The sequence below is a fragment of the Tiliqua scincoides genome, chromosome 4 (assembly GCF_035046505.1).
Source record: "Tiliqua scincoides isolate rTilSci1 chromosome 4, rTilSci1.hap2, whole genome shotgun sequence".
Classification (NCBI taxonomy): Eukaryota; Metazoa; Chordata; class Lepidosauria; order Squamata; family Scincidae; genus Tiliqua; species Tiliqua scincoides.
In genome coordinates, this window is record NC_089824.1 from 39334068 (window position 1) to 39348942 (window position 14875).

Below are 14875 nucleotides of genomic sequence, written 5' to 3' on the forward strand. Positions count from 1 at the left end.
CAGTACAATATATATACAATAATCACAAACTCAAATCTGGCACCTATACAATATCTGCAAAATACTACTCTTGAAAATTATTAGAATTGAAGTACTTAGGCCCAAATTCTAACTCACTTTTCAGCACTGGCATAACTATGCCAATGGGACATGTGTTGCATCCTGCAACTGGGGGGGGCACTCACAGAGGCCTCTTCAAGGTAAGGGAATGTTTGTTTCCTTACCTAGAAGCTGCATTGTCCTTATGTTGGTGCTGGAAAGTGGGTTAGGATTGCACCCTTACTTGCATTAGCTGATGGTAATTTTGATACATCACCTATCAACTGTAAGTCCTCTTACAGTTTGTTTATGGGTTGTAGGACAGGGAGGCAGGAAAACTATGGGCCAGTTCACATAAAATAAAAAAGACTCTGTGAACGCACCACACTGGGCAAGTATTGTCCCACTAGTAAACATAGCATGTGGAGTAAAATGGATGGTATAGGCAGCAGAAATCCCTTTACTCAAAACCTTATTAAACATTATGCTGTCTGATCCAGCTCAACTAATTTAGCAGTCTGGAATTTCTTGATGAAAAATGTGTTTTTCACCAAACTTCTTATAAATTTTTAAGAACTCAGAGCATGATATCTGCCTCCTTATCATAATACAGTGTTGTGTTCACCAGCTGGAGGAAAATTCACAATGTGGTTAGCATGACCAGCATGAAAAGCAGTACACTATGAATTACAGAGAATTTTGGGGATGGCAAAGAATGGACTGAATTAAACAGAGAGTCTATGTGAATGTAGATGCATTTGAACTATGTTGACACTACACATGGTAAGGATGCTTATCGAATGTAAACTGGAACTGCCTGCAGCAAACACATAAAGTGTAGACAATACGTATTTTCCTACTTTAAATACCAAGTACATAGAAACACTGATTGGGTAACCTTTACGGTGTATACACAAGTGTTTAAAGATGCATGCACATGTTTATATATGATTAATATATTACATATTTACAGTGGGAAACACTCATGTACACACGAGTGTACATGAGGCAAGCTGGCAGAAGTAATCCAAACTACATACATGTTCTGTTATGTAAGGAGAAGATGTATGTTTAAAGAGTTCAGCATACCCAAAGTAAGCCAAAATGTATGTTTGCTCAGAAGCAGCCTTCTGTTTGGTTGCTCAAGCAGGCCCAGAAAAGCAACTTTGCTCTCTCTCAGTTTGAAACAGTTTGAAGTAGGCCAAAGGTACAGCTAGCCATAAATAAGCCCAATTAAAGTGTTATTTGACAGCTAGCAAATGTTCTTTTGAAGGAATTAGAGAGGACGCCAGCTAAAATGCAGGAAAATTCCCCTTTTAAATAAGTTACCCAGGGAGAAGAAAAGGTTTGAAATAAAATTCATTTAGGCTTCTCTAGGATTAAATACACCAATGGATTAATTATTGGTAATATGATAGGGAAAAAATCAAATGCTAGGTCCCAGCTTCAAGCAGGCACTGCCTAAGGAATGTCCAGTTTTAAGGAATGTCCAGGCAAACTGCCAAAGGAACAGATATGTCAAGATGAGTAGCTAATTAGCAAAAGTTGTATTTTGTACAGTTTTAATAGGCTTTCCTTTCTAAAAGGATGCAATAGGAAAAGCTAAGTTGAATGTTAGAATGTGATTCAACAAGTTTTCCCTTTTTAGCCAAATAAACATATAAAGTATACAGTCATGCTTAGAACATTACAAATGCTAGAAGCCTGAGTGTTTAAGCATTTCACAAATAAACAAAGGCAAATTTAGGGGGATGCTCAGAGGACAGAGAATGAAAGCTGGTCAGGCAGTCCTGAAGGGTGTTGCTCTTGGCAGCCTGCCAGAATGATGAGTTCAGAATATCCAGCTGTCAAAAAGTTAATTGGATTGATAAATGGAACCAGGCTGAACAGAAAATACACCCCCAGAAGCTTGAAAGTCAAGCTGGACAAAAGGAGCATTTTGGACATAATTAAACCAGGAAAACAGCTTTAATAATTATTGAAGCTATTCTTTAAAGTATAGTTGATACAGGTATGGTCGTTTAAGTTAATTCTAATAGGTTAATTGTAAGAATACACAGAGAAGTGAGAATTGACAAGTAGCAGCCAGAAGCAACCTTGAAAGGCTAAAGTTAGTTGGAGTACATTCCAATTCTGTAAGATTCAAAGTCTTGTTTGATGTTTTAACTGAAACATAACTCATAAGGAGATTTGAAAATAATGAGAAGTCAAAGATGCACCTGGCCAGGAAATGAGATAATTAAAGAACTTATCTCTTAGCACCACGATGCGTAAAATAAAGAGACATAACTTAAATCATTTTAAGAAAGTCTGAGCTAAGCAGCCATTAATCTTGTCTAACAAGACTGGACATAGACACTCTAATGAGGACACTTGTAAATCAAGTCCAGCTAACTAACACTGAGTCCCCAAGATAAAAGAAACACCTGCATAAGAACAAAATAATGAGGTAATAAATTGTCTATGAAGTTGTCTAATTGGCCAACATTCTTGAAAGTCCACTGGTCAGCAAAACATTAATGAAGCCTCTAAAAGCTGACAGAAAAGTTAAGTTTAATTAAAATAAATAGGAAAAGAGTTCTAAAAAGGAAATCTTTATTTAAAAGTTAGTTTCCCTATACAGAATAAATATATGTTTACTACTATACCTTACTAACATCTCCTAAAGTACACATATAAGAGAAAACTTAGTTTAAACAATGCTGGCACACAGCCCTAAGAAGCCTGGTACTAAGAATGTTAAAGAGATGAAGTCAAGGTCAGGCCAATAGAAGAATAAGCAGAGATAGGCAAAGACAGTAATAATTGGGTGAACAGTGCCGCCTCTGGACATGTTTTAATGCAAATTTCTATTTTTCTTATTGGTCAGTTAAACCTAGCCAACCAGATGTCTGTAAAATGAGCTAACACTGATGTCATAATTTCAAGCCAATGAGAGTGTGAGATTTTCAAACAAAGGACCTTAGGGGTATTTAAACAATGGACACCTATGGAAGGCTGCTATTCTCTGGAGGCACTGAGAGTTACCACAGCACTCTGTGTCTCCCATTTTGAACCACCAAGAGAAGCTCATTGCTGGCAATGAATAAAAGCTTGGAAACCACCACAACTTCAGTCTGCTGAGTTTGTTCTTGAAACCTGATTCGCCGTGCAACATACACACAGGAAAAAACATTTTCTTCATAAAATACACAGTTTTCCTCAGGTCCCTGTCTTTGAATCTGGCCCTGGCACACATAATCAACTCTGCCATCGTGCTCACAAATGAGCCATAAGTCATTCCTTGTTCTCTCCCTCTAAATATCCTCACAGGTGGTGTTAGCTATTCACTACCTGGGGCTCCAAACCACATAGTCCAACAGCAAATGAGTTTGCATTCGAATGAATCTATTTCTACTAGGATCTGGGGCAGGATTCTCATTTTGCCTATTACCTTGAAGCAGTACTGCCTCTCTATCATGTCAACTCTAGCAAGAATATGCAGTTTTGCCTTTTTTCCAAATAACTAAAATTTTCCAAATTTCTAAAGACTATTTTACAAAGGCAACAGTAAAACTTGCTCACACATAACTGAGAGAACAAAAACACTGGAAGGAGACATGCCAGATTTGGGAGGTAGAGACAACCAAAAGCAAAATTGCAGCAGGCAGAACCGAGACAACATACGTACGGACAAGATCTCATATTCAAAGAATTAACAGTAAAGTCAAAATTTACATAGAATTTAAATACAAAGGAAACGATACAATGTAAACTGACAATGAATAAAAACAGAAGTTAAAGAAAACCTGAAAATATATTACTGTCTAGGTTTTTACTAAGCTCACTAAAATTTTAGAGTCATAGGACAGTCTTCAAATACCACTTTCCACTCACTAAACTAAAATTTGACATGAGATTTCAAAAATAAAATCATTCAACCAGTATAAGAGGTTAAAGAACAGTCTTCAGAGAATTTCTTTAAAATCTACTCATCTCTAGAGTAAGACAAATAAATCCTGTCACTTCGGGTTACTTATTCCTTGGGCAGTGATCGTAAAAGTACCTCCAGCACTTGAGCCACTCTGAGAAATAATTTGGTTTCTGAAAGGGCTCTTTTGTAATTATTTAATGCAATTCTATCTATGTAATTAGTAAAATTATGGACAGCCACAAGTTAAGTCTAAGTCCCAATACTGACCAATACCAATATTTCTCCTGCCCCACTGCTATTTTTTCCTCTATCCTCCCTTGAAAACCCTCTGTCCTACACCACATCTCAGTGTTTCTCAACCAGTGGTGCCTGATATGGTGTCTGGTGGTACTCGTGGGACCCCTGGACCCCTGCCACCCAGCAGCAAGATTATTATTATTATTATTATTATTATTATTATTATTATTATTAACAGTATTTATATACCGCTTTTCAACTAAAAGTTCACAAAGCGGTTTACAGAAAAAAAATCAAATATCTAAATGGCTCCCTGTCCCAAAAGGGCTCACAATCTAAAAAGATGCCAAGGAATACCAGCAGATAGCCACTAGAACAGACACTGCTGGGGTGAGGTTGGCCGGTTACTCTCCCCCTGCTAAAAAAAGGAGCACCCACTTGAAAAAGTGCCTCTTACCCAATTAGCAGGGGTTAGAGGCACTTTTAGATCAGGAACAGGACACAATAAACAGCGGTAGGAGGCGCCAAAGCATGCTTTTCCATGCTCGAAAAAGCTCTCCCATCCACCCTGAGCCTCTAAATGATGTCTGTTGTGTCACAATTGGCCTCCCAACCCAGAAGTAACTGGCAATGATGTCACTGTCAGTTACTTCCGGTGATACTTCGAATAGGGAGACCATGTGAAGTGGTACAGCAGAGGACAAACATTGAGAAGCACTGAATTATCTAATCTCTACAGCCTCCCGCAATCTCACTAATCCTTTTCTCAGTCTTAATTGCACCCTACCACTCACTCTCGGCTGCAGTCCCAATCTGCTTTGTCCTATAACCCCCTGTGAACCCTGGACAGGAACAGCAGCACTGAGAGGAGGTGAGGCTACGCCAATCAGCTGGGCAGTTGAATGACAGCCAGTGGCACCATTGGGGTCGCTGGAGGTTTCTCGGAGGAAGGGGTCTTTTCCCTTTCCCTGGGTAAAGCCCCAAGACCCGCAATGGGGCTTCACAAGTCCGCATTGGCTATTTTACCAGCAGACTTAAGAAACTCTGTGTTGGGCCACAGCAGAGCAGGGCTCTGGTTCCTCCCCCGCCCTGTCCTCTCCCCGCTCTGGAATACCTCCACCTGTTCCTAAGACCCTTGACAGCCGCCTGGAGCTCTTACAGTGCTTGTCCAGCCAGTGCTAGGTTTAGCACCGACTTGCACTGGGCCAGCCCTCACTTCTCTCTGGGTGTCTCGGGCATGCCTTACAGCACATTTGCAACACCCAGCTCAGTGCCAGAGCCAGAGGCTCATAGGATTGGGACCTTAGGTCCAATTTTCCAGTGCTGGTGCAGCTGTGCCAATTGGGAATGCACTGCACCTTATGGTGGGGAGGCAATCACAGAAGCCTCCTCAGGGTATGGGAACATTTGTTACCTTACCTTGGGGCTGCATTGCAGTGCTGGAAAGTTGGATAGGATTGGGCCTTAAGGCTCCAATCCTATCCACACTTTCCTGGGAGTAAGCCCTATTGACTAGAATGGGACTTACTTCTGAGTAGACAGGTATAGGATTGGGCTGCAAGTCAGCTAACAGGGTTGCTTCCAGCGCTTCAGAAGTTCCATACAGCAGGGGAAAAGGTTGGAGAGAACTGGCATGGAAGAGGGGAGGAATGGCGCCAGCATAAAGAATGAGACAGATAAGAGAAAATGGAAGAGGTCAAGAAAAGGGATGAGACAAGTGGAGGGGGAGTCCAGGTACAAAGCAGAGGATTGGAAAGAAAAAATGACAGGTGAGGAAGACTTGCCAGAGGTCAGGAAAGATAGAAGGAACTGGAAAGGCCCCTGGGAAGGAGATGAGAAACCTATGCAGATAATGCAGAAAAATATTCCTGTAAAAACTAAAAGTGCAATCCTATGCATGTCTACTCAGAAGTTCTATTGAGTTCAATGGTGCTTACTCCTAGGATTGTGAGTACAGGATTGTAGCCAAACACACTTAGGGTCCAATCCTATTGAGTGCCATAAGGCACATTCACGGGCATTAGCATCAGAGCTGGCCCAGCGCAAGCCTGCACTGGGTCAGCGCCAGTCGGAGGCCAGCAGTCCGCTGCCCAGTGGTTGCTCGGAGCACTGGGCGGTGGAGAGCTAAGTCAGGAAGGAAGGGGAGTAGGGAAGACACGTTCCGGGGTGGGCAGAGGGCGGGGTGAAGGCGTGGCGGGGGAGTGAGTGGGACAAAAGAGAGCTCTGCTGGATCCAGAGTCCTGTGTCAGGCCTTGCAGCCTGACATGAGGCGTCCCTTACTCTGCGCTGGCTAAATAGCCAGGACGAGTAGCCCCATCGCAGGGCTCCTTCCCTTACTCAGGTGAAGAGGATGTATGTCCCCTTCCCCCAAGGAGGCGTCAGGAGCTGCTGCCAGCTGCTCAAACAGCAATAGGATGCCAAAGCTGCCATTCTGGCACTGCAGCAGTACCATATAGTTAGTCTTAAACATAAAAATACCAAATATATAGAAAAACATACAGAAAAATCTAAAGTACAAGAACGGACACACACAACCATAATAAAGCTTTTTATGGCCTCTGTCACAAGGACCAGTGAAGGTAATAGTTCAGAGCCACAGTCTGGATTACTGAAGAATTCCACCACTGCTATACTGGTTATGATTTTTAAAAATCCTTACCTCCTTGAAAGTGTAAGCAGAAGTGTAAAAACATGTCTGTTTAGTAACCATTTAGCTGCCAAGCATATTGCGGATTTGCTAGGCAGAAATTAACTCTAAATATTATTTCTCTTTTCTCTACTGAAATGTATTTGAATTGCTAGGTGGGAAGATTATTCAGTTCAACATTAATGTAAGCTAAATTGGGCTTTTTCAATATATATTGTTTGCAACTCATATACTTCAATTAGAAGTTGGGAAGGCATCATTAATCTAGGTTCACCCTCATGAACATCTTGAATAAACTAAGACACATTAATGAGCCAGCTGTCAAACAAGGTTTGACATCTTCCTAGTTCTGGTTCATATTCTAAGAAAGACAGGATGACTGGTTTTCAATGAAATAAAACAAGGGGAAAAGAAAGTCCCTGAATTACAGTTGTTCAAGTTATGAATATCTAAGTTACAAACAGGTTTGGTTGACGCTTTTAAGCAGGTGCAGCTATGAAGACCTTGGCAAAACAAACAATGGAAGTTGCTTAGAGGCAACCGAAGCGGCTCAGTTATTTTGAAAATAGTGACTCTTTACTGTTCAATGAAGAGAAACAGCTCAATTAGATAACACTGAAAATCTGGGGATTCCTAGGGGCAAAAGAGAGGGAGAGGATGAAGGAAGCAGTCATAATAGGGCATAGGGATACCTGAGATTTTGTCAGGTGGGGGGGGAGCATTAATAAGGAAAGAAAAAAGGGAGCCAGAACGCATGCAACGCCGACAACTGAATAACAAAAATAACTGAATAACAAAACACTGCCACCTTCTAACCCAACCAAGTAAGAAAGACAGTAGGAAAGAAGGGAGAAGAGGGTTAAAGTTTAGTTTGATCAGGCCTTCCACTGATGCCATCTACTCTCTTTAAAAAGCAAACAGAGAAAATCTAATGGCCCAATTCTATACAACTTTCCATCGCTGATGCAGCCATGCCAACAGGGTGTGTGGTGCATCCTGTGGTGGTAGTGGAGTAGTCATGGAGACCTCAAGGCAAGGGAACATTTGTTCCCTTATCTCAGGACTGCATTATAGCTGCATCAGCACTGGAAAGAATTGGGATTGGGCCCTAAACCTTATGATTTAATATGACTAAAATTTAAGACCAAAGGAACATTCTTACAACAGCACCCTTCCATGTTGTAATTGCTTTGTTCCAGTGGACACCCAAGAATCATACTTTGCCCAGAGGAAAGTCTTTAGAATTATACTGGCTCCCTGAGTTACTGCTGCTGAAGTTACAGATGGCTGCATTACTGCTTTCACACAGGAGTGATCGTGTTGGGCTAGCAAGAACTGGGTGTTTTTACTTGGAAAGAATGTTGGAAAGTTAATGACTTGCAACACTGCACTTTTTGCAGGCGATACTGAGGCAGGACTCTGATCCAGGACAACACTTTTGTCAAAGTTGGGGTCCTTAAGCATGGTCCTGTGTCCCCAAGCAAAGGGACAAAACAAAACTTCTTCGCTTGGTAACTTTATCTACTCTTAGCTTGGTAACTTTATCTACTATTTTACCAAAGTCAGTTGCATTTTTCCTATACATAACTATACTCCTTGTGACACATCTTGGCCTAGACTTCTCCTGTTTCAGGAAAGCAGTAAAAAGTTAGTTATGTGGGTCACAGAGAAAAGTAAATAAGAAAACGACTGAAAATATTGTTAGAGTTTAATACTTATGGTAGATCAGAAATCTAAATAAATATATAATTATTTAATGAGAAAAACATCATTGCTATTAGACATGTGCATCAGTAATAGGGGAAAGGGGAGAAGCTACCCTTCCATCATGCAGCAAACCACCCTCTGCATTCCCTCAGACATGCAGCCTAGTATTTGAAATGGAACATGAACTTTCTCCACCATCCCATATAACTAAAGGTTTATTATACAGTATAAGAAAAAGTAGTAAATAGGGGTTGAAATGTTGCAGCTTAAAAACAGGAAGTTTAAGAACATAAGCGCCCTGCTGGATCAGATCCAGGGCCCATCTAGTCCAGCTTCCTATATCTCACAGCGGCCTACCAAATGCCTCAGGGAGTACACAAGACTAGGGACAATCCCTAGTTCAAATTTCAAATCAGCCCTGAACTCCCTGATCCAGTTCAGACCATCAAACCAACTATGGTTTGTTGGACTAGAAACAAGCTGTTTGTGTGCATGGTCTCTCCCCCCCTTACCTGATCCCGTTAAGCACCTGCCTCATTCAAGTTCCATGGTTGTTAAACCAATTTCCCATGACATTCAGACTAGAAAACTGGCTTAAATATTTCAGTCAAATTCATCAGAGTCATAGGAAACACCATTTTAACAAACCAGGAACCTCTGAATTCAGTTGGCATATGAGGGAAGAGTTGGGGGGGTGGAATGCACAGTATGATCCGAATCCAGCAAATCAGTTTTTTGAAACACCTGAACCATACTATGTAGTTTCAGCTCCTCCCACATATGTGGACTGTACCATTTAACTTACGAAGTTGTTTTAAGAATCACTGACATAGAGTATGTCAAGCATTTTGAATGATTCCAAAACACAATATAAATGCTAAGTTTTAAACATACTGTATTGGTTACTCCCACTCAGCAAAGACCAGAATGGTCCTACTCAATAGACTACAGCTACAAATATCAGATATGTTGAATCAGTGTACTCAAAACCCACAGAGCATATGGGGATCACACCAACTGAGAGCCATCTGTAGCTCATGAACATAGCTGAGCCATATTTAGCCAAGTAATATCAGATAGCTTAAAAAAAAGGCTCAGTATTTAGCATGTAAAGTGTTTTATTTCTTAATATTATGCTCACAAATTTATGCAACTCTAGTCACAAAGGCCAAAGTAGTTTAAATTCTAGATGTGATTATCTGACATGAAAATACATAAATACACAAATTACTAGAGCATCTGGTTTATCACAATTTTTGATTGTAACTTATAAACTAGAACTATCTGACGTCTCTTCAAACTGGAATCACTAATAATAGTATCCATTTCAGAGCATGCTTTGTGGTTCAGTGAATGTGTTTTTCATTAAAGTTCAATAGTACCATATGACTGGTTTCTGGAGAAGTCAAAAAAAGCAGTTTAATCTCCCAGAATTAATACCAATATGATGTTTTTTCATATGTAGGATGAATTAGTACAAAACAAGGGCCTTCGTCACAATGATTGTAAGGACAAAAAATGAAGAAAGCACTAAAAGTGTATCCACATTTTAAAAGAAGAGCAAGTGGGACAAACTTGGCAATTTTCTGATGACTAATCATTGATAATTTATACACTACAGTATCAGTGGAAACCAGAAAGTTAGATTTTTACCAGTAAAGCATTTCAAGATGTTGTAAATTTTGCTAATATAAACTGAGAAGCCTGTATGCTATAATGCATACCAGGGGCACCCAAACCCCAGCCCTAGGGGCACTTGTGGCCCTCAAGGCCTCTCAATGCGGCCCTCAGGGAGCCCCCAGTCTCCAATGAGCCTCTGACCCTTCGGAGATTTGTTGGAGCCCACACTGGCCCAACGCAACTGCTCTCAGCATGAGGGTGACTGTTTGACCTCTTGAGTGAGCTGTGGGATGAGGGCTCCCTCCACTGCTTGTTGTTTCACGTCTGTGATGCGGTAGCAGCAGCAAAGGAAAGGCCAGCCTTGCTTTGTGCAAGGCCTTTTATAGGCCTTGAGCTATTGAAAGACCTTCATTCATTCATATAAGTTTATCTTTAATATATTCGTTTATGTAAACTTATGCAAATTTATACAAATTTTAAATGTAAATTAATTCTTTTTTTTTCCCTGGCCCCCGACACAGTGTCAGAGAGATGATGTGGCCCTCCTGCCAAAAACTTTGGACACCCCTGATGTATACTATAGTGTATGGTGAAGAGTGTAATTGCAAATACAAAAAGGGTCAGAGAGAAATGATGCCTTAAAATGCTGCAATAAAATGGGCCATTTTTATAATTACATTTAAAAAAAAATATGCCTTGTGCTTCCAATAATCCTGAATTAATCTCTCACATGATATTTTTGTTTCATATTACTCAAAAGAAGATAACAACTTGAGTGCCATCCATACTGGAGTCTGGCATGCATAAGTCTCTGGCTACCCTCTGATTTATCAAAGTCTAGTAGTGTTTTGGTCTTATACCTGAAGCAAATACTCCAATATGCTGACTCTGCACATGTAGCCCTAAACAGTCCCAGTCCAGTGTGACTCTAGAACAATGTCCATCCCTTACATCAAAATGACAGAAAATGCGAAGCATGGCTGCCTCAGGCTGTCTTCTGTGGCCAGGCTGTGCAAAGTGACTCCATGACTCTGTGCCCTGACAAGTCACAGGATGCTTTTCCTGTCAGTAAATGCATGCACATAGCCAAGCAGTAATCCATGACAGGCTTGCTCTGATCACAGCCCAAAGGTGACAGATACTCCAGATTCCAACTCAGTCTGGTTTCCCTGACTCAGGGCATATGTGGCAACAGAAAAAAAAAATGTAACCTAGGGTGCCTTCTGCAGCATCAGCAGAAGCATATACTTGTATTTCTTTAAGTGACAGCTCAGCTGTATTGTTTAAAATACACAGACACATGTAAGGAGAGAAAAGAGTTAGCAATGAGATATGCGCAGGGAGCACATGTGGAGGAGACACATTAGTGAGAACACATATACAGGAAATCATAAAGAAAAAACCATTTAAGAGTGGGGAAGCAAAAGCACGAGCAAGAAAAGATAGGTTGTGGGGTAAATAAGGACCATGTGTCAAGGGGACACATTTGGCATATGCCCCTGCTACCCCTGCTAACTGGGTAACAGACACTTTTTCAAGTGGGTGCTCCTCTTTTTAGCAAGGGGAGAGTAACTGGCCCGCCTCACCCCTGCAGTGTCTTTTCTAGTGGCTGTCTGCTGGTGTTCTTTTTGCATCTTTTTAGATTGTCAGTCCTTTTGGTACAGGGACCCATTAGTTATCTGATTTTCTCTGTAAACCGCTTTGTGAACTTTTCATTGAAAAGCAGTATATAAACACTGTCAATAATAAAAGTAATAATAATAATGCTTCCTTTTTCTGTCATGCACACAGCTCTTCCTCAAGCATTAATGATCTCATTTTGTTTAACTACTGTATAGTACTTCAACGTGTGTGTCCTTTCTACTTCTTTCTCCACACAACATCATTGTTATTATCATTATCATTATTATTCAGGGAAGTGTGGTGGGTGGGGAGGCAGGTGAGGCAGAGCCTCCTCACTGGAGTCCTTTGAAAAGTACCTTCTTTCTGCACACACCATCATTATTATTAATAACAGCAACAACAGGGATGTGCAGGTGGGTGGGGAGGCAGAGCTGTGTGAGGCACCCAAGCACCCACAACCCATGGGCAGAGCAGAGAAGGCTGAGGAGCAGGCAGGCAGAGGGCTTGGGCTGTGGGGTGCTTGGGTGCCTCACAGGTGGTGGCACTTTTCAAAGGACTCTGGTGGAGAGGCTCTGCCTCACCTGCCTCCTCTGCAAGTGGGTTGTGTGTGCTTGGGCACCTCACACAGAGGTGATGCTTTTCGAAGGACTCTGGTGGGGATGCTCTGCCTCCCCTGCCTCACCTGCAAGTGGGTTGTGTGGCTGCGCGCCTCACACGGCAAGACTCCAGTGGAGAGGCTCTGCCTCCCCTGCCTCCCCACCCACCCGCACATCCCTGTTGTTGCTGTTATTAATAATGATGTCGCTGTTATTAATAATGATAATGAAAGCCTGAGGAAGAGTCGTGTACATGACAGAGAAAGGAAGCCTCTAGTGAGGCTGCCTGATTGACAGCCCAATCCTGTGCAAGCCTACTCAGAAGTAAGTCCCATTAGCGTCAATGGGGCTTACTCCCAGGGAAGCGCGGACAGGACAAGGCTTGTTCTGGCCAGTGCAGCTTCTCCCATCTGAAGAGACGGTGACAGCCCCTTCTAGACAACCGCTGGAGGAGCAAACGCCTCACCCTGAAAGGGGTTGAGGAGGGAAGTGAACGTAGAAGGGGGAGGCACGTGCGCATGTCGTGCACTGACGAGGTGGAGCACGCCCGCGTGCAGGTGCAACCTGAGCCCCGTCCCGAGCGCGCGCTCGCGCTCCCCAACGGCTCCCCAACGGCTGACGGTTCCAATGAAGGCGCAGCGCAGTTCCAATGAAAGTTTACTTGGCGAGCCTGGCGCGCGCTCGCCGTTGGACGGGTTGGGCGCGCGCGCGCGCGCTACCCCTTGAGAGGAGCTGAGCTGAGCCGCCCCCGCCCCCCTCCCCGACTGGAAGCGCCTTACCTCGAAGAGGGGTCCGATCCTGTTCTTCTCCAGGTAGGCTTGAATTCTGTTCTGCTGGTGAGACGCCATCAGAGGACCTCCGAGGCGACCGTTGGCGTGGGGCTCCGTCACAGCGTGGCCCGAGGCTCTCCACAGCGGAGCGGGGGGACAGGGGAAGAGCCGGCGGGGCGGGGCGGAGCGGAGACACCGAGGGGTGAAGGAGCCCGAGGCTAACTCGGGTGCCGGCGAGCCTCAGGCTGCGAGGAGGGAACACGCCGGAGCGCCTCTCTCCATGGAGGCGGGAATGGGAGTGCTCGGCTTGGGTGAGGCGGCGGCGCTGGTGCGGTGCGGTGCGTGTGTCTGTTGCTCCTTGTTACGGTGAGGGAGCCCCGCTTCTGGCTGAAGCCGCCTGCCAAGCTCCCTCCCTGGCGACAGGCAGCGCCTCACGCGAAGCCAATGGCAGAAGCGCTGCTCCCCGCCCCTCCCCCAGCGGCCAGACGGGGGCGCTGCTTCCCTGCAAGCTTCCCGACAGTCACTTCTGCGCGCTGCCTGCAGAATGAATGGGAAACCCTCACAACGGCTGGAGTGTGCGCGGACACCGCCTGTTCACAGCGTCGGCCAGGGACGCTGCAGAGCCCAATGCTTTGCGTTTCTACTCAGAAGTCCCATTAGAGTCAATGGGGCTTGCACCCAGGTAAGTGTGGGTAGGGTTGCAGCCTAAGTGTCCAGTCCTAGGCATGCCTACTCGGGAGTAAGTCCCATTAGAATCAATGGGGCTTGCTCCCAGGTAAGTGTGGATAGGATTGCAGCCTAAGAGTCCAGTCCTAGGCTTGTTTACTCAGAAGTAAGTCCCTTTAGAATCAATGGGACTTACTCCCAGGTAAGTGTGGATAGGATTGCAGCCTTAGTCATTACAAAAATTCTTCAGACACCAAGCATTTAAAGTGATGACTTGGTTTTTTTTACAAAAGTATCCTTAGGTCACAAATATGTAGTGCCACTTTTGGGGGGGATCTGCTGGTTGAGGAGAATCATGTACTATACATTGAACTTGTTTTCCAGATTCCATTGGATTTATGAAAGCAATTTCATTATATCTAGGGCAAATACATAGATACTTGCCTATAGTGAAATTTTTGCCAAGTAATCAAGCTCCAATTCTCACTTGGCCTTATCTCTGGGTCAATCAGAGGGCAAAACCTTTCAACTCTGAAAAGTTTTGTTTTTCAAGGGCAGAAAGGTGCCAAGTTTTAGGCACAGCTCCTTAGAAGCAATTCATTAACCTTTTATTCTCCTTCCTTCTGCTGCAGCCTGGTTCTGTACTGCAAATGCTTGCAAAGCAGGTCTGTTTTTTGAAACACCAGAATGGGACCCTCCTTCCCAGGCTACAATTCAGTGCACCATTACTTAAGAATAAAAGTATTCTTTTATTACCATGGAAACCAGTGGGTCTTCTTCTGAGTAAAAAGCATTGCAAATATATGCAGCTGCATCTCTCTGCTGTGAATTGAATTGCACACTCCCAGTTATGTGTTATGGGGTGTATGTTGTACATAGAGCTTCTGACTTAACACACCAGACACCTTAAAGGTGGATTTGATTCATGTATCTCTGCAGTGGTTCCCAACTGTTTTCACTTGCATATCCCTTGGCAGCCCATTTCCATAAATTGTCCCCTTCATCTTAGCAAAATGTTTGTAATTAATAATACAAGCCCTTATCTCCTCTCTATGAA

At 43.3% G+C, this 14875-nt stretch overlaps 1 protein-coding gene across 1 annotated transcript in view; it reads right to left on the minus strand.

The window, feature by feature from the left end:
* The window catches only part of C4H8orf34 (chromosome 4 C8orf34 homolog), a 125890-nt gene extending 112655 nt beyond the window's left edge, over positions 1-13235 (minus strand). Inside the window, exon 1 of the mRNA XM_066624407.1 lies at positions 13162-13235. Coding sequence (XP_066480504.1) covers positions 13162-13230 — 69 coding nt within the window. The 5' untranslated portion in view covers positions 13231-13235. The remainder of the gene's footprint in view (positions 1-13161) is intronic.
* Positions 13236-14875: the final 1640 nt, after the last annotated feature.